Here is a 19,301-nt window from a genome sequence, read left to right as displayed (position 1 = left end):
CAATTTTAGGGATTTCAATCTGCCCATTTTTCTTTTTGCTACCAGACATTAAGGGAGAAGGAAAAAAAAGCCATACAAAAGACTTGCCTATTGCTTTTATAGAGTTTGCATATATTTAAATAAAGCAATTTTGTAGAAATAGTTTGAGTCATTTATATTTCATAGATAATAAATTAAATTTTTTTATAAAATCATCTAAGTAATTTATATTCCTTACATAACAAATAATGTAAAATAAGACCTGCTTAATGGCAGTGAAATAAATACTCCTCCTTCTTGATTACAGAGATTGAAAATTTAACATAAAAAGGAAGGTGGGAAAAAATCAATCAACATGGGACTTTTATTATTATATGACAATGACCTTGAAAAGACAATGGTTGCATCAATTTACATGTGAAAGTGTTACTTGGAAACTGAGTGACATGATCAACATAACCACTTTACCATCAATAAAACCCTTCACACCGCTTTAAAGCCCATTACTGTTGTTGGTATCCATCTGCCAAGATGCTTGAAGATGGAACTCTCCTATAAAATGTGCCAATAAATTCTGCTGTTTATGCCCTTTAACGTCAAGAGTAGCAAGTCTCCACCAATGCTAAGCCATAGATCCACTGCCATGTGTACTAAAATTCTCCAGTACAGTATCTGAGAAAGTAGTTTCCAAGGGATGTAATAAAATAGCATTTTTAACCTTTCTTTCTTGGCCAAGATTAAAACACTTCCAATATTCACACAAATCAGGTGGACCAACAACTTTGTAAAAATTCATTGAAAAGAAGGAACTAGAGTAATGAACATTATTGTATAAAAATTTTTCCACAGTAGAACCAACCTGAAAGCCAGAACTGGTCCTTTCTCATAGTATGTGAACTTCTGTTTGGGGGTTGGGGGACACCAAGGATGATAATACAAGGACACCAACATTCCCAAGAGATTGTGCTCCAAGAACTTGAACACAGTTTAGTGTACTTGTTAGTGTCTACAATGACATCATTAATGCAATCCTATTTATCAAGCCAAGTGATGACCCAATTCCTCTATCTGGGGTTACAGCTTTTGGCCCTAAAATGAAAGAATTTTAAAATGTAGCATGTAATCGTGTCTGGGTCAAATATAGCTGTGCTTTATTTAGTAGTAAATTTGTATTTGTGTTCTATTAAAACACTCCACAGGGACCCCTCCTTAGCCAAATATTCTGTTTTGTTTATTTTAGAAATTCTACAAAAATTTTTTTTTGCAAAACTTAAACATATGCAATACATTCTGGGAAATTTTGAAAGATGACTGCAGTAGGCCGAACCCTGGCCAAAGGATTTCTCTTGTTTTACTATATTCCACATGTGACAGTGGAGAAGGGGGAGATGTGATGCCTGGAAGTCGTTCCTAATGGTCAGGAAATAAATAAATAGACAGATAGATAAATAAATAAATAGATAGATAGATAGATAAATAAATAGATGCTATTGAAGGGCATTAATTTGTTTCTAGATGTGTGCATGTAAGTAAAACAGCAGTCATAATGTGGAAATTTCAGTCACATTTTACAACTAATTGGAAGCAGATTAGAATTCCGCCTCAGGGGAACGTTGTCAGACTAGAAGCTGGAGTAAATGAAGAAAGAGGTGAAGGCATCCCGAAGAGCTGACAGATTTACTGCGCTCAGGGCCATAAACGGGTCCCCGGCTGTAAGAAGGACGCGCGTTCCCGCAGTCCAGGAGCGCGCAGCACGGTCCCGAAAGCCCAGACCACGCCCCTAGGGAACCAGACCGGACGGTATCTGGTCCACTCTCACACCCAAAATAAAGGAACCTGCACAGTGACACACGGGAGGATGCCCAAGTCCAAAGGAGAGGCCTTTCTTTGCCGGGTGGGGGAGGGGAGGAAGGGGGAAGCAGCTTGTGGGGGCTCATAGAGCCATGAAGTAATGGAAACAGCTGCTGGCTTTCGACTTCAGTGTCTTCATCTGCTGCGCCATCACGGGAAAGGCTGGGGAAGGATTTGGGCAAGGAATGTAAATGGAGACAATTGCCCAAATGGAGCTGGATGTAGGGGGTGGAGGGAGACCAATTGCTCCCTTCTGACACCATGCTGCTCCCTTTGGGTGGCAGCAGCACACATGAGGGACTTAACTGAGCTTGCACCTCCCAGCAGTCGACGGATCTGGGAATGCTCAGCGCTTCTCCATCAGTTACCAAGATGTCAGACAATGCCGGCTGCCTCGTTGACCGGGTATCTACCATTCATCAGTGCTCTGCTCAACTTCCACACAGCTTCACGCCGAGTTAAAACGGACTACTCCATTTCTCTCACTTGGATTTTTTAAAATCACCGCTTACTTTTGATCTAGGTCAAAGGTCAGGTTCTATTTGTTGTTGCCCGTTTTCTCCTTTGCTTCCTAGATTCGGTCCTAATTTCATTTCCATCACAAAAGAATTGGAGCCTGGGAACACAGAACCAAGTGCCACTCTGCTAATCATAAACCCATAATAAAACCCAGACTTGATAGCATTATCCATGTCCTGAGGTGAGCCACATGCAAATAAACACTTCTCTGTGAAGAATGAAAAGCCAAGGTTTCAGTCCTTCCAAGTCAAACATTATTGTTTTTAATATGAGCTATCCATAAAGTCAGTGAAGGAGATGACAGGAAATTCAAAAGTAAGCTGGTCTGGCTGAGAACAGTTTGAAAAAGGAAAGGAGGGGGGAGGAGGACAGGAGGAGGAGGAATGTTCTCCAAGTTCCCCTCTTATTTTAAGTGAAGAATGAGCTAAACTGTAAAATCTACACAGGAACATAAACAGTGATTTTATGTTAGCAGAATTCAAAAGTGTGGTGAGGCAGTAACTCACCCCTCTAACACAGGCTGCTAACCTAACAGGGAACAACTTGGACCTGACCTTTGAACCGCCAGTGACTAATGTGAAGGGAAGCAGCCAGCCAGGTAGGCTTTCTACCAAACCAGGAGTTGTCTTTAATCAAAAGGGAGAACAGTAACTTTCAGGAGTTTACAAAAGTGAGACCAACTGGAACTTTGTCATCTGTTGTTGATTGATGCATATGAGTCCATTTCTTAAAACATATTACAAACACTTTACACACACACACACACACACACACACACACACACACACACAGACAGCCACATGACAAAAACCAGAATCAAGCTCACTGGTAGAAGATCAGTACAACCAAAGACCAGGCTATTATTTCAAACTGTCAGGGGAAGCCAGTAAAATTGCTACCAGGTCTCTTTAAGTTACCCTTCAATAAAAAAGAAGCCATCAGGGAAATAAGAGGAAAAGAAAACACATCAAAACCTTGAAAGTCCCTTTAAGTAAAATTATACGTCTGTGGCACCATGCCATCTGCTCTCTGGTTAACATAATAAGCCCATTCTCAACCCTAAATGCGTGCTTTCTAAAATTATCATAAACAGCACAAAACATAACCAATATATTTTGATTTACTCCTAAACTGTGAAGCCTACAGTCATTTGGCATTATTGGGAGATGCCTAAATGTGCCCCCCCCAGTACATTTTTTCTTAAGGTACTACTGACAATGAAGAGTCCCAGGGGGAGAAAAAAAAGTGGCTGAAAGTCACGGTGAATAATAATCAGACTGTGTTGGGTGATATGGGAAAAAAGAGGGAGTGACTTCAAAAAAGTTCACAGTGATGTCCGTTCACCATTTCAAGCCCACTTGTCCTAGCACCCTACCTTGTCAGAACACCCTAATGACTGCCTTCTCTATTACAGCTACATGTAGACTTTAAATTTTCATTTAGCTTCCCTGGGGGTAAAAACTTCTGAATATCAGATGAGATCCCTCTAGTTTAAGGCCCCTTGGCCTACCAAATACAAGTATTTGCTTTGTGATCAAAACCCATAATCACTTCTACTACATTCCCAAAGGTGTTCCTAAGCAAAACTCAGCAGACATGTAACATTCAGCTTCCAGAACAAAGTGCCAGTCTCACCATTTTGAATTCCCCTGCAACTCCCAAAATGGCATTACAAACAGCCCAACTGCTGGTCAGCCAGCTAAAGGGCTTTTAACGACCTTTCATTCCCTTGCAATGGCTTTGTTCCAGTTGCCAAAACCTTTAGCTGGAATTAGGAAGTACTTGTAACAGGAAGCAAGCAAGCATTAGTGAAATTTCAGTGGAGAGACAGAACTGGACACTGAGGGAGGGGCCTCCTTTCTCTGGAGCAGAGTGAAATGCAAAATTAGTGGTACTGTTGTTTTTAAATTTCATTCATTCATTCATTCATTCATGGGTGCATCTGCTCTCAGGTGTGGGGGTGTGCCTCTGCCACGGGACACATGAAGAGGGTAGGAGGACAAATCACAAGAGTCAATTCCCTCCTTCCACAATGTGGATCCCAAGTAATACACTCAGGTCATTAGACTTTATGGCAAGTGGCTTTACCCTTTGAGCGATCTCAAAACTGTGGGGTTTGATTTTTGTTTGTTTGTTTTTACCTGTTTGTTTTGTGTTTTAAGAATAAAGCTCATACCAACTAAGACTACCAAAGCAACATCTATACATGCAATGACATCATTTAGACTCACAGACCTCTATGAAAGACCTCCTACATGGTGACCACCTAAGCCATTACTGGAGCAAAGTTTCACCTGTTTTCTGTCCCTACTGTATTCAATGCACATATTATTTGCTGGTAATGATCCTAATAAAGAAGTAATATTCTCACCGTGATGCTACTGCCAAGGGCAATCCAATGTTTCCTTAGTTCTGGCTTCTACATGACAGGGGAATGCTATTCAGGTAACTTAGAAATAAACTATTTAGTATTCAAGCAAAACCCTTGATGTTCAGATCACTGGCAAGTTGAGAGCTCTGGCAATCAAAACTATGTTGTGCTACAGTAATTACTATGACAAACTTCCCAATGCTTAATATTAAAGAATAGAAGAGCACGATCCCTCCACCTCTTCTGCACCTCTAGAGTGTTTTCAACGTGGCAATTATCTTCGTTCAAGCAGCAGAGTTTAAATTGCATTGAAACTCAATTATACCCATGACTTTTTTAAACATACACTTCAAAAGGTAGGTTTCATTACACTCAAATCACTGAGCAAAATCTCTTTCCCAGCTTATAAAAAAGGAGATTTTTATCCCCTTCCCACGAGACATCTTCAAATATAAAATTGGATTCCCTGAAGCTTTGTATCTACTTTTATTTTTTGTTTTGTTTTGGTTTTTTGCCTGTGAATGTAGAAGGAAGGCTGAACAATTTTGAAACACAAAGAGGGTGCCTACCTGGTTTTAAAACAAATGATTTAACCTGAAGTTTCCCCAAATGTCATTCATTCATTACCAACAGCCCCAACTGTCACCTTCAAAGAGCACAATAGACAATTCTTAACAAAAACACTTTACTTTGCTACTCTATTTTTAAAAAATGCAAAGGAACTAGAAGTAGTAAATTTATGATTTAAGTGCTTGTGGCTAAAATAGCTTTCCAATTATCAAGGGCCTCTTAGACTGAGCAAGAATGCATTATGTGCTAATGACCACAACCAGGGGTCCGTTCTCCAATCCTTTGTCAGAACCCAAGCAGATACTCCCCTGCAGCTTCACCATTAACATGTCTGTTTCCTGTCAGCCCACTCAGAGATAATGTCATTTATCTCAGGAAGGCACAAGCCCAGTCATTAGCTTCAATAAAAGACCTCAAACAAAGGCCGGATAATGTTTTACCCAGGGTTCCCACTAAGCCCAGAACCAAGAATCCTGGAGTCTAAGAGTTAAGGACTCAAAAGTTAGCCTTAAAGGAGTATGTTGCTGCTTATCAAGGATGCTAGAGTATGGCCTATGTATAGTAAACACCAGTCCCAGGCACTATCACCCAAAATTAGATTAATGAAGAGTGATGACCAGGGTCAACCCTGGGGAGCCTTTCCCCCTGTAGCCTCCAGGAAGAAAATTGACAGAATCATTTAGATCTTTGAAGAACTGACCCCCTCATAGTGAGGGCCTGTAGAAATGGAGTAACCCATAGAAAGTGGTCAATGGCTGAACCTCTGGAAACCCTCCAAATATAAGTGGAACTGGTTAAAAGAAATGTGGGAACATGTGTTTTCACAATGGTGCTCGTATTACTGCAATTTCAACTCTCTATAAAGTACCAGGTGAACTTTTTTAAATTAAAAAAAAAAAAGAACACAGACATCGTCGAAATTGAGGCAAAATCTCAGCCATTCATTCAATCCCCATGTTTCACGCTGGAAATGAAGAACAGATGGTACTTTGCATGTTGTTTGAATCTGGTTATTGAACACCTCTGTGGCTAGGGAGATTTCTGCTTAGCACTTTCGCCATTCATGTCATTTACTAACTATAAAATGCTGCTTGGAAAAAAAATAAGTCTTTATAATACTCTAATTAAAATCATCTTGCACCCAAGCAATTTCACTTGAAGATCATATTCCCAGCCTTAGGACATTTGGACATCCACCCCCTCCTCCTGCCTTTCTCCCCCTTTGTATTGCAGGCTATTTGACAAGTTATTAAAGTAGCTGGACATCACCTTCTTTAGCTCAATTTGTGCATACTTCTACTTTTTTTTTTCCTCCAGCAAACATAACAGATTTCAAATGCTAAACGGAGAGTTCAATGGTGGACGTGATCACACAAATACTACAAGACCCATGTGTTCCCAAAGATACAGCTGAACAGCCCCTCTGTCACCCTCCCAGGATGTCTATTGGAAAAGGAGGAGAAGCAGTGATGACAGGAAGCCACTTCTAGCTAAAGCCACATGTAACTTTCAAAACAGTGCCCTGTCCAACCACAATGGACTCAGTTGCTTCATTAAAGCGAGCGACCTTCCTTTCATTGCGCCTTAGATCAAATGCACTCCCTAATTCACAGGACACACTCTATTATGGGGGGTTGTGTGTGGGGAACATATCCACAAAAGCCATTAATCAAAATATGTTCTTAAACTGCTCACACTCACTTAGAGAATGTGTCAGGATTCCCTAGTGAAGTGTAAAAAGGCTTCTACAAGGAGAATAAAACAGAATGAATGATGTCCTGTTATAGACAGGTCCATTTATAAACACCATCTTTGGAAAGACAAGGCCCATGAAAATGAAAAGAGTTTATAATATCACAGAAGTGACCCTTCTTGGAGCACATACTGCATAGACCCCTAAGACATGTGCCTTTCATTTATTTCTGTTTAAGTACTGGCTGTTTTCTGGGGACTTCTTTCTATGTGTTTCCCAACATTCTAGTGATTGAATAAGCCCACTGAATGTAACAGTACTCAACATAACTGTTTAATCCAGCCCAATGACTCCTTCTCTGCCAAGTCTAAACTATAAGATGAGGGCGGGAGATAGGGGAACAGCTTCAGTGCAGGACCATTATGCTTTGAAAGGAAGGTGAAAGAAGGTGGAGAGACAGGTCTTAACAACCAAAAGCCAACCCATCAAATCTACTTACTCAGACGTGTCACTGGTGACTTAACCACAGAATAGGCTATAGAAATACGGCTCAAGCATCTTGGAATTATGGCGTGTTTTGATTTTTTTTTCATGTATTAAGGGAGTGGCGACTTTTACAACATACTTGTGGTTTTCACATAAAGGAGCCAGAATACTCATTGATTTAATGAGGTTTCATAAGGTCCAATTTATCATGTTTTACATGACTTTGTGTAGTGAAGAAACAGAAGAAATAGACCAAAAATAGACATTTAAGCATGCTGTGAAAGTTATCCAGTGACAGCAAGTCTTACGAATCTTGTCTAACCTTCCAACCAGGAAAAAAAAATACAACACACACATTGCCCTTAGGTTTTTAACGTCTTCCCCCTGCACACACAAAAGCCACACATAATTGCTGCAAGTTAATCATTTTTACCCTGGGGGCACTTGCTCTTCAATAACCTGGTTCTTCAAGCAATGTTGAACTTAAAACATTTAGACTGTTAACAAAAAAAAAACTTTAGATATGAAGCTTTGGTTTTTTTTCAAGTCAAGTGGGCCCTAAACAGGCATTTTTCTGCCGTTGAGAAGTATTTTCTAACGCAAAGCCTAATTTGACACAACCAGTAGCTAGTGGAATTAGGTTTGCTTTCCTTCATGGTATTCAAGCCTGAGAGTTGGCATCTCTGGGAGCCAAGGATGGACATATTATTAAGTCCTTTGGGGGATGGGGAGGACAGTGCTTAAGGGATTGTATCTGAGATCTCAAGCCAACACCTCAGCTTGTAAAGAGTGGCCAACACTGTGGGTTGCAGGTCCCTGGAAACCATCCTAAGAGGGTGTCTGAGCCAACTCTAGTGGCTGAGCTTGGTACACAGTTTCCATTTTTCTGGGCAGTGTTGTCTCTCTTCCCTCCCCCAACCTCGGTCCCTACCATGACTTGTCTGCTCTTCATTTGTGGAATTGATGTGATTCCATTTGTACTGCTCTGCCTGAAGATGCATTGCATGTGTGCGAATAATTCCACTCCTCACCCACTTTCCTCTGTGGCTGGGAAGGCAAAAGAACACAAAAACTGGAGAACCTACACCACGCACTAATCTCAGTTGCCATGACAGCAGCCTTTGAGACCCTGAAATGTTCCGATCGCCAGCTAAACAAAGTTGTTGAATGTGAACATTTGGCTGGAAGATTAAAAAGGCTAAGGGGAACGCCAAAGGGCAGAGCCTCCCACATTCCCAGCAGCCAGTGGATCCAATCAAACAGCTCTGACTCCTTAACCACAGCCTTGTGAGCGCTGGATTAGGGCAATTCATCCAGACGGTTAAAGCAGATTAGAGCTGCAATTTGAAGACTATTGGCAACAAAAGTAAATGCCCCACTGTACTAAGTAATAAGAAGATTTCAAAACGTCTTTTTAGGAGAAATTATGTGAAACCACACATTTAAACTAAGAAGCAAAATCTGAGCATTATTTTTTTAAAGTTCATTTAGATTCATCAACGTGAAAGGCTATCTAAGAGGATTTAGATTAAAAAAGTAATCAGTGGCCTTTTGCAAGTTTGACTCTGTTGTCTACACCTTTTTTCTGCCTCCATCAAGGTCTACAATCAGAACTTTACTCCTATGTTGTAATTTAAATCTTGGGCACATGAAGTCAAAAATAAAAAAGGATCAGAGAACTGTGACCATGCAGAAATAATCCCCAGGAGATTCTTAGCATCACTTACAATTCTGATCAAGAAAGAAAAGGCAAAAAAAAAAAATCATCACATCATATAATAAGCACATTGGTAGAAATACTACATCTGCATGCTACAACTTGTGGGATGAATCTAAAGGTTAATTTCATAGAAACAACACTCTCACCTCACAACCAATGCTCCTGGTAGACACAGACCCATCTGTTGCCAGACATTACCCCAAAGCAGCTGCATCCCAGACGAACAAGACCCAGGCCTCCATGTCTAAGCAAGGTAACACTGGGGACAGTTTTCCCAGTAGTGTCTAACCAGGGACTTTAAAACAATGACCAAGAGCGGTGCAAGGGTCCAAATGGCCTAAGGGAAGCATTGTTAATTGCAGCACACATTTCCAGTATTCCCCTTCGCTGCTGCCACCATGCCCCCTTTGGTTAGAGAGTTACATTTCAGGAACACCAGCCAAGTGTGCTTTCCAGTTCTTCTTACTGAGCCTCCAGTTGCCCAGGCAAGCTAAACACCAAGGTGATAGCAGGCTCAACTCTAGCTGCAAATTGGTGAGAGAGCAAAGGGAGAGAGTCCTCCCCATCACCAAAAACATCACACTTTGGCTGCACGGTTACTAAATCAGTGACCAACACTCCAAGCCTGGAGTACATCCTTTGACAGAACTATTTCGGGGAAAGTAACAGAACAATGACTGTACATAACCCTTCACATTCCTTTCCACAGAGGGAACTAGAACCCGGTTCCTAAGGACACATTGTTAACAATAACACAGACGACAATTCTTCTTAGGGAAGAAACCAGGACGAAAGTCACTCTAGTGCAGCAGCAGGTTTTCTAGTCAAAGCACACGGACAACTTGCTGGCGGCCAAGGAGCCCTTACAAGGCAAAAGGCACTTAGGACACCCAGAATCTCCCACCCTATGACCTTTCAAACCTGGCACCACAAGCAGCAGAAGCAAGAGCCAAACACTGCACTCATAAAGGATGACAGTCATAGTCACAGAGAACCCCAAAGCACTAGGAAGTGTAAAGCACCCGGAGGCACATCCCACATCCCCAAACAGATGCACACTTAGTGGGACACACAAGAAGGCGACCCTATCCTACCTTCTCGGTTTTCAGTTTCTTGATTCGCCTGTGGCTCTCCTCCTCCTCCTCTTCCTTCTTGACCAACATAGAGTTTCCCATGAGCGCTGAATCCGCAGCACTTTTGCTAACTTCCCCTGCAGCCGCGACGCTGCCACTCCCAGCGCCCCCACAGTGGAAGGGGCTCGCACCACTTCCATTGCTCTTGGACCCAAAGCCATAGAGGTGACCACCGGAAGGCACCTGGCCTCCGCTGCCATTCTGGTGGACCTGCAGCAGGTCATGCTTGTCTTTTCGGGATCTTGCAGCATCCTTATCCCGCTTGGCGCCTCGACTGCTGTGGCTTTTCCCTGGCTTTTCCTCCTTGCTTTTCCCACAGGAGCTTGCCCCCGCGGTGGCAGCCGAGGTCCCGGTGCTGGTACCGTTGCTGTTTGGGTTGCCGCCGCCGCCGCCGCCGCCGCCACTCACACTTTGACCCAGCGCTGAATTCATGCCAGTAGCCTCTCCAGGGCGCCCTTGGACTTCCTGCCTCTTGCCAGTGCTGCTGATCTCGGGAATTCCATACAAGGCAGCAGAAGGCAGAGATTTATTAGCATCCTTAGAAGTTTTAGCCCTTTTCACTTTTGATTTGCTGGTCTCTTTGTGTGAATTCCCCTGGGGAGCGGAGGGCTGAACAGAAGCAAATTTTAGGCCATCAGCTAAGGCTGAGGTAGTACCGGTCCCATTGGAGGCCGGACCTCCACAATCCTTAGTGTTGCTGTTGGTAGTGGTGTTGGTGGGATTATTCATCTCAAATTTCTGTCTGTCCTTCTCCAAATCGGCGTCCAAATCAATGATTAAATTTCCAACCCCGATTTCCCAATCATCGCCACTGTCATAAGTATCAACTGTATTTGGATCCACACCTTTTCCTGCAGTCGAAACGTTCACGGACATCCTGAAGATGAGGTCTCTAGATTAAAAATCCGATGAACTTTCCTTGGGAAGTGAGGGGACATTCGTTTAGCTCCTCTGGGCTTTCTCTTAAGGAAAAAAAAAAAAACAAACAAAACAAAAAAACAAAAAACTTCCAGTCGTCCTCTGCTTTTTCCTGCCCGGAGAATGTGTCCAGAGATCTCACACCCTTCACTCCAGGTCCACCATCTCCTGTGGAGGGGAAGAGAGGCGAATGTTTCTTGTCTGGGTGTTACCAGAATAGAAAACGATTAATACTGGGGAGTCAGTAAAAGGGTACAGGGAGGGACAGAGAGTAAGGGGCTCATTATTGTCTCCACAGTCCAATGCCAGGTCTTAAGAAAACAGCCAGACTTGAACAGCACCCCCTGACAATAAGCATCTTACAGAAGCTAAAACAAAAATCCCTCTCAACAGGGGAATAGCCAGTTCTTTAAAAGCATTAAAATATCTCCAAGGATCTGATTAAAGCACAGAAAGATTTTTGTGGCTTTTTTTTTTAAGTTGAACATTTTTGCCTAGCACATGGGCTATTTCAACCCTAGGAAAAAATCCAGGACACTCAGACAAGAAAAACATGGTGTTAAACGTCCCTAAACATGTCCTGGCTCTTGCAGTGTAAATAACCAGGCCCTGAAAGTTCTCTGGGACCCGTGTTCAAAAATGATGTCACTAAGTTTTCCTCCTTTCTCATTTTAATACTTCTTACAAATTGCCTGGGCAATATAGGTTTTGTTTCCCATAAGAAACAGGAAAAAAAAGATAAAAAAACAAACCACTCAACAGTGGTCCTACACACTCATACACACACACACACACACATACACACACACCACCACCACCACCTTTCCCCCCACAACCACACAATTCTTTTCTGAAATACATACAGACTTCTCCAAGAGCATTTCTCTCAGTAAAAATACAGTGTGAGAGGAAAGGTTACATATTTGCCTCTTGAGGAAAAAAGGAAAATCCATCTAAACAATTCTGCCATACCCCTGGGTCACAGAACTGCTCAGTCTGTTAAATATGGTGCCACTGACTGTAGGAAAACTGATTAAGACATACACTTTAAGTGATCCACACCACAGTGGCCTCAGTGACCACAAATGAGTGTGTGTTTGACAAAGAGCAGTTAAAACAGTTTTTAAAGGGATCAGCCCCCTTTAACAGTTGATTGTCAAGAAAATAAATAATAAATAAACAAATGCACGCTCACACACACAACACACACAACACACATAACACACACACACAGAGAGAGAGAGAGAGAGAGAGAGAGAATGCTTACCTTTTAATCCTTTATCATTTTTTTAATTAGGCCCGAAAATCAAAAGGTATTTCTCACTCCAGTCGGCACACAAGCCAGTGCCTCATTTTACTTAAACACCAAATGATCAAAAAGGAAAAAACCAAGTAACACATCTCAGCCAAAATAATCACTCAATAACATTATTTCACTTCCCCATCCCCCTTTTGGCAAAAAGCTCTGGAGTCCTTTTCTCCTTAAAAAAAATGTGTCACTGTGCAGCTGGGAGATGCTTCACATTCACAACCCAAGCACCGAAGGGTGTTTTTCCTCTTAACAAGCATTCAGAATAATAGGGTGTTGAGAGAGGGGGGATGGGAGGGGAGGGGAGAGAGAGAGAGAGAGAGAGAGAGAGAGAGAGAGAGAGAGAGAGAGAGAGAGAGAGAGAGAGAGAGAGAGAGAGAGAGAGAGAGAGAGAGAGAGAGAGAGAGAGAGATTAGAGAAAAAACTTTTCCGAACTTCGGATTCCGCCTTCAGTTGCAGACTTCAGAGTCACCGTGATCAGTAAGTAATGATCTCATGTAGCAAACCTACAGGCGTCCTCTAGTAACGAGACAGAATGTGCTAACATCGGGATAAATTAGTGAAAGGGAAGAAAGAATAAGAAGAAAGGACTGAAAATCTGGGCTGGATTCCGCCTGTTAGTCGGGAAGTGGCATTTTTCCGCTCCTCCTGACATTTGATTTCTCCAACTAACTCACGGAAGGGGTGAAAGGATGAGGGGGAGGAGGAGGAAGGAGAAAGAGGAAGAAAGGGTGGGATGAGAAGCTGGGCTGGAGGAGAAAAAGAAAGGTGTGGAGGAGGAGGAGGGAGCAGACGATGCAGGGAGCTGATAAACCAGTTAGAGCAGCTTTCGCCCAGGGCGGGGGGCGGTGGAGCGGGGAAAATAACGGCGTCTAAAAGGGGCTGTCTTGGAAACCTGAAGGATGTGATGTTTTCCTGTTTGTTGTTTTTGAGAAAAAAAGAACCGAGTTCTTAGAATAGTCCCCGAGGAGGGGTTAAAATCCTCCGCCGCGCAAGCCGATCTGTCATGTGGTAATTCGATAATTAGAGTCAAAAAGATTTTTTTTAAGGCGACCTTTTTCCAGGACAATTTTTTCCTCTCTACACGCAGCAAACAGTGCGTCTCTATTTTTTTTTCCTCCTCTCTCCACCTCTCGCCCACCCCCTCCTGTGTTTAGTCAGATGGCCTCAGAGCTTGGCTTAGTATTTTTAATTAGCTGGCGTTTGGAAGCTAAAAGCAGTAATGAATTGTTGATGGATTGGAAGTGGAGAGTCGCTTTGCTGGAAATGTCGGGGCTGGGAGAGGGGGATGGGCGCGTTAGCAACACCAACCATCTAAAAGGAGCGATTTTGTTACAGTGCAAGCCTTTCACATCACGTGAGGATCAAGGGCTCAATTGGTTGTCGTGAGAACAAAAATGGTGACAAGCGTATCAAGAAAATACTGATCTGGTCTTTAAAAAAAAAAAGCTGAAGGTCTCTCCCTTCCCCCCCGGCTGCCCCTCCTCCCCCAGCACGCCCTGCAGTAGGCGAAGCTACAAGTTATGAATGTGAAACATTTCTCAGCCATCTAGGATCTCGGAAGTTCGGAAAGAGGGAAATGTAATGGCCACAAGAGCAAAGCAGATGTTTTAAAGAAACACCTTATAAACCTATCCTCAACTGATCTCCAATTTGTCGGCTTTCCCAAGGATGCCAGGGCGGGGACTCCTGGGGGAGGGGGCAGGGTACCTCGAAGTTGCTGGGATTTTAGGGACCCCCCTTCATGTATTAAACAAAGGAAAACATTTTGCTAGCTCCCAAACCCAGTCTTGTAATAAACACACCATTGTTACTATTTGTGGGTCTGTTTGGGTTGGGTGGGGCTCCCCCCCTTCTCTTAATGATGTTTTTTTCTTCCTGCTTTTTTTCTTAAAGAAGGTGGAAAATGGTAGTTATAGCCATTACATGTAATGGATGAATATTCCCTAGTTTACTATTAAATTACTGAGCAGGAGGATGTGACAGGAGAGAAATCGGCTTGTTCTACCCGGGTTCCCATTTGCCTGCCTCGGTCTGGGCGGGGGTCTGCTCAGCTCCGGTAGGAAAAAGGGAGGAGGGGGAAGGTGCTCGAGAGAGCTGACACGGCGGACCAGGGTGTGTAACTGAATCACTCTCAGTCTCCTTTGGGTTAGAGCCCAAAAGGTAATTTACTCTAAGTTAGCCCAAGTGCCCAGTCAAGCTTAATTTGTCTAAAGAAGTTACAAATGCTTCACCCTCCACTGAATAAAATTCACCCTTCTTGGGTTGTTCTAAATGCAAAGCCAAACCTTGTAACTAGTTCCTCATTTCAATGCATAAAACTCGCACATTCCCCTGCATGAACACCCCACTAAAGTGCTATATAGCGACACACCACGCAACCGTACTTACGGTCTGTATGGGAGCGAGTTGACCTTTTCCTTCTAACTGCATTGAGTGTGTTTGGTTGCAGCCGCTTTATTTTGGAAATTATAATTTCTTCAATTTTTTTATTATTAAAGATGGACCAGCAAATGTCACAGACCGTCCCGTGTATTTTTTATAAAAATAAAAAAACAACAAAACAAAGCAAAAACAAGAACACAGGAATCCCCCCGGTGCACACACACACACCAAGCTTGTTCTGGAACAGTGGAATCAGAACTGAAACACAACACACGCACAGGGGGAGTGTAGCCAGAAGAGCTCTCAGCCTGTATACCTGAAAGGGACTTTTCTTTGTTCCCAATGCCCTTTCGCATAGAACCAATCAGAGAGCAGCTTTTATGAAACTGGGCTCTCTCATTGGCTAGCTGCTTTCTCTTGGCTACTGTAGGGGGTTGAGATATACACACGTATAAAACACACACTGAGCTCGGGTGGGGGTGCGATGGGGGGTGGCGGTGGAGACAAAGCGTTTTATTTTCCAAGCAGATTGGGGTTGCGGAACCTCCCGCAGGACGAAGGGAGGGGGGAAATGGGGAGCCTGTTTCAATTACTACATCATTCACATAAAACACTTATTTATTAAAACACATCTCAAGCAGGCTGCGAAGAGAGGATGTCGGTAAATGCAAGTTTGATTGTGTTATCTTGGGGGAAATAATGTATGTGATCGCTCGGTGGCAGAGGGAAGCCAGCTGAGCCACCGGCGCAGAGCGGGGACGCCGCTCCGTGGAAACCCACGCGAGCGGTTTCCTGTTGTCTCTTCCCATGTCCCAAGGACTCGGCGGCCCAGCTCTGCAGCTTCTGCCTCTCAGCCCTACACACACGCACACACACACACACACACACATACACACACACACACACCCTACATTGCTCTCTCACACAGAAAAAGCCACGAAGGGGCGGGGGGGGCGGTAATGGGGGGGAACAAGTAACCCTTTTGTTTCCAGGCTTCGGGTCTGCAATCACTAACGTGTGGATCCCGACGACCATTGAGCCAACCTTATGAATGACTCTCTTAAATTAGCAACAAATCTCCCCCACCTGATCTTCGGCGACTCGACAAGATAAATAAATATAAAACATGGCCTCATTATTGAAAAATAAATCGATTTGTGGAAGATAACATATACTAGGCATATTAACCCCTTAAGCAGTCCCTTGTTCTCAATTTTTAACCATCTGAATTATCTGTCAGAATCCTTTTTCCAAATCTTTAACCCAGGCGCGGGCAGAGATTCTAAATTCTCTGAATGCTCTGTCCACAGCCTACAAACATACAAAATGTTCTCGCTTTTATAGTTAAGACAAACGCAGGCAAGTTAATGGGACTCATTTTCCAGGACACGAAGCTAATGTGAAATAACAACTCGTTAATATATTTAAGCTAATGTAGTCTTACAAAGTAAGCCTTTAGAACGTGGTTTATTTTTAATTTTGTGCTGTTATTTATTTTCAATTATTTTAGGAGTCAGCCTATGAATTTTAAGCAAACCTATTATAACCCCCAAATTGAGGGAATGGGTATTATTTGGATTTTTGCACGAGGCAGCTGGAGTTTTAGATGTACCTTAGCTTAGGCAAATGGGCACACAGAGGAAATTACCTCTGGCAGAAGACAGTTATGAAGTAAATGGTTGATGGCGACTTTGTGGATCAATAAAAACATTTATGCTACATGTTATAAGTAATGGCTATTGACTAATGTTTGTGTTTTTAATATATTTAGTCCATTAAAAAATGCCAATTTGTTGTTTCACTCTAGATGAACTAGACTAGATGTTGCAAACATTAACAAACAACAGTTTCTGACCTTTATTGGAAGAAGACAGACAAAGCAATCTATGTGGCTTGCCCTAACTCCTTTTCACTCAAATCGAAGCTAGACATTAACAAATAATGTGGGACAAATTAGATGTCTAGTGCCCACTCATCTTCCGTGTCAGCACTGATGTCTATGTAGTATTTTTGACTGTACAGGTTTTACATTGTGTATGGTTCCTTGGAAACAGCACAGTACCATATGGAGAGTCATAACTTGTTTTAGAAGTGTGGTTCCTCATAAGACCAGCTCAGGCTTCTGCACTTCCTGTGTCCCTGGGGTGTTCTCCCCATTTCAGGGTGTGGTTACCCCATATGTTAGATTGGTTTGGAAAAAATCAATGCTTATTTCTTAGAACAAAAAAACTTGACAAGGGTATTTAAACATCACCATCTAGAGACACCAGGAAAGGGCAAAGCTCTTTCAAAACATCCCCTTACTAGAGAAATCACAGAGTTGGACCACAGGTTTAGTATAACCAGGTACAAAACTTAACCACCCAGATGTGTAATTGAACCTTTCCCTGACTTCAACACCCATACCTCAACCTTAAACACCATTGGCCAAAGATAAGGGTTTATGCTCAACTTGACTGCAGACTTAATTCAAATTATTTTGGCAACTTAAATCCTCTTTCTTTTTAGTTTAGCATTTGCACAACCCTTTATTCTCCACCCCCATCTCTCCCGGGCCCCAAATTCTTCCAGGCAACTTTTGAATAGGCTACTATTGTTATGCTGGCTTTGTGCCTATTTGTTTTTTGTTTTGTTTTGTTTGACAAGGGGTGGGGGACAATCAGAGGCATCAGAGGCCTCACAGTTAATAGAAAACTGAAAGAAAGATAATTTGCTACCAGCTCTGGGAAATGGAGTTACTCTCCTCCCTCACAAAATTGGAAAGTTTTGTTCTGTTTATAGAGTCGAAATGTTTCATCATGATTATTTTTATTTGACTGAATCGTTTTGTGGATTTCATAAGTGAATATTGTGTTTCCATAATCTCCACCCTTACATTCTGCCCCTCCAACGCCTCCTATGTTCTCTACTCCCTTTCAATTTCTTGAGCTCTTCTTTATTATTACCTACACTTCTTACCAAGTTCACAGTGTTGCTGTCTTCCTACCAACACCTACTGCATTTACTTGATTACACCAGCACACTCTTTCAACATGTGCACTTTGTAATTTTACGTTTCTCTGGTTGTCTACCCAGAGGTGTGAGAGACAGAGGCGGTGTCTGGGGAAAAGGGCAGCCTTCAGAATTGAGGGGTGGGGAAAGCATGAGGTCAGTGCAAGGGAGGTAATTAAAGTGTGTCATCTTACCTGCAATAGTAGTCGCCATCACCCCTCCATGGGCCCCCAAATCCACTCAGCACTACTTGTAACACATCGTTAGCAAGGAGGTGGAAAGATTCCTGGCAGGAGACCTGGCTTGGCTTTTTTCCCTCTTACCTGCAAAGTACTCAAGAGGAAGCCAAGGTCTTCAAGCAGCACCACAGCAAATCAACGTGGTCATTGTGACCCTTTCTTCTGATTGGGAGTGTATTAACAGTCAGAAATCAGTTTTACCTCCTTCCTTTAAAAAAAAGATTTATTTATTTATTACATATACAGTGTTCTGCCTACATACCAGAAGAGGGCACCAGATTGAATTGTAGATAGTTGTGAGCCACCATGTGGTTGCTGGGAATTGAACTCAGGACCCCTGGAAAAACAGTCAGTGCTCTTAACCTCTGAGCCATCTCTCCAGTCCCCCCCCCCTTTTTTAAACAAGCATTTCACTAGGTAGCCTAGATCAGCCTCAAACTTGGCATGTTCTGCCTTCCAAGCAGTAGGATCATAGGAATGTGCCATCGTGCCCAGCAGACATAATTTCTTAGGTTTTATTTACCTGGAAACAAGTAAACGCTTTTCTAAAACTACACACACCACACACTTGGGGGTTCTTGGGAGTAAGAGAAGAACTAGAAAGAGAAATCCTAGATTATGAATTCAATGTAGAATGTGGAAATGAGCTTAATTTATAGAAAAGGGAAATTAATTTAGATGTAATGAGAAATGTATTGGCTATCCAACAAGACTTTAGGGAAAGATTCTTGTCTGCCTGGAGTCCTTAAGCAGTGGTCTGTCTGCCTGAAGGCAGTGGGTAGGCAACCTGTTCCCTTCTAGAGAACACAAGGTTGATTAATGAAACACCCACACAAACATTAGAAGGTCTTCACTCTTTTCACCTTCAGATAATTGTTCCTAGTTGTTAAAGAGTCACTAAGGGGGAAGAAAAAGTAGACAAAACAAAAACCACAATACAACAAAACAAACAAACAAAAAACCTGCATACTAAACCCAACTCAGATTTCTTTGGACTACTTTTAGCAATATCTATCTCTGGGTAATTGTCACCAAAGGAGCCAAGCAGTGTCCTCTTGGTCAAATGTGTGGTGTTTTACATTATTCTGAAGTAACCTTGGACCAAAATAAAGTGTCAAGGGGAAAAAAAGGTCTTAT

The 19,301-nt window shown here is 42.6% G+C and overlaps 1 protein-coding gene and 1 long non-coding RNA gene across 4 annotated transcripts in view; one reads left to right on the top strand and one right to left on the bottom strand.

Moving 5' to 3' along the window:
* Znf608 (zinc finger protein 608) overlaps positions 1-15,218 on the bottom strand; it is a 109,335-nt gene extending 94,117 nt beyond the window's left edge. For 2 of the 3 annotated variants that reach the window (XM_040741799.1, XM_040741800.1), the window contains exons 1-2: positions 12,508-12,779; positions 10,284-11,408 (exon numbers count right to left, since the gene is read on the bottom strand). In XM_040741799.1, coding sequence (XP_040597733.1) covers positions 10,284-11,198 — 915 coding nt within the window. In that variant the 5' untranslated portion in view covers positions 11,199-11,408; positions 12,508-12,779. Of the gene's footprint in view, positions 1-10,283; positions 11,409-12,507; positions 12,780-14,940 lie in introns of those variants that run through there. The other variant, XM_005069106.4, reaches the window with a different exon arrangement.
* LOC110340729 lies at positions 12,892-14,365 on the top strand. The gene is made up of 2 exons (XR_002382527.2): positions 12,892-13,029; positions 13,888-14,365. It is a non-coding gene; the product is annotated as an uncharacterized LOC110340729 (long non-coding RNA).
* Positions 15,219-19,301: the final 4,083 nt, after the last annotated feature.

The sequence above is a fragment of the Mesocricetus auratus genome, unplaced genomic scaffold (assembly GCF_017639785.1).
Source record: "Mesocricetus auratus isolate SY011 unplaced genomic scaffold, BCM_Maur_2.0 Super-Scaffold_6730, whole genome shotgun sequence".
In the NCBI taxonomy this organism is placed as follows: Eukaryota; Metazoa; Chordata; class Mammalia; order Rodentia; family Cricetidae; genus Mesocricetus; species Mesocricetus auratus.
This window is presented reverse-complemented; position numbering and strand designations above follow the sequence as displayed.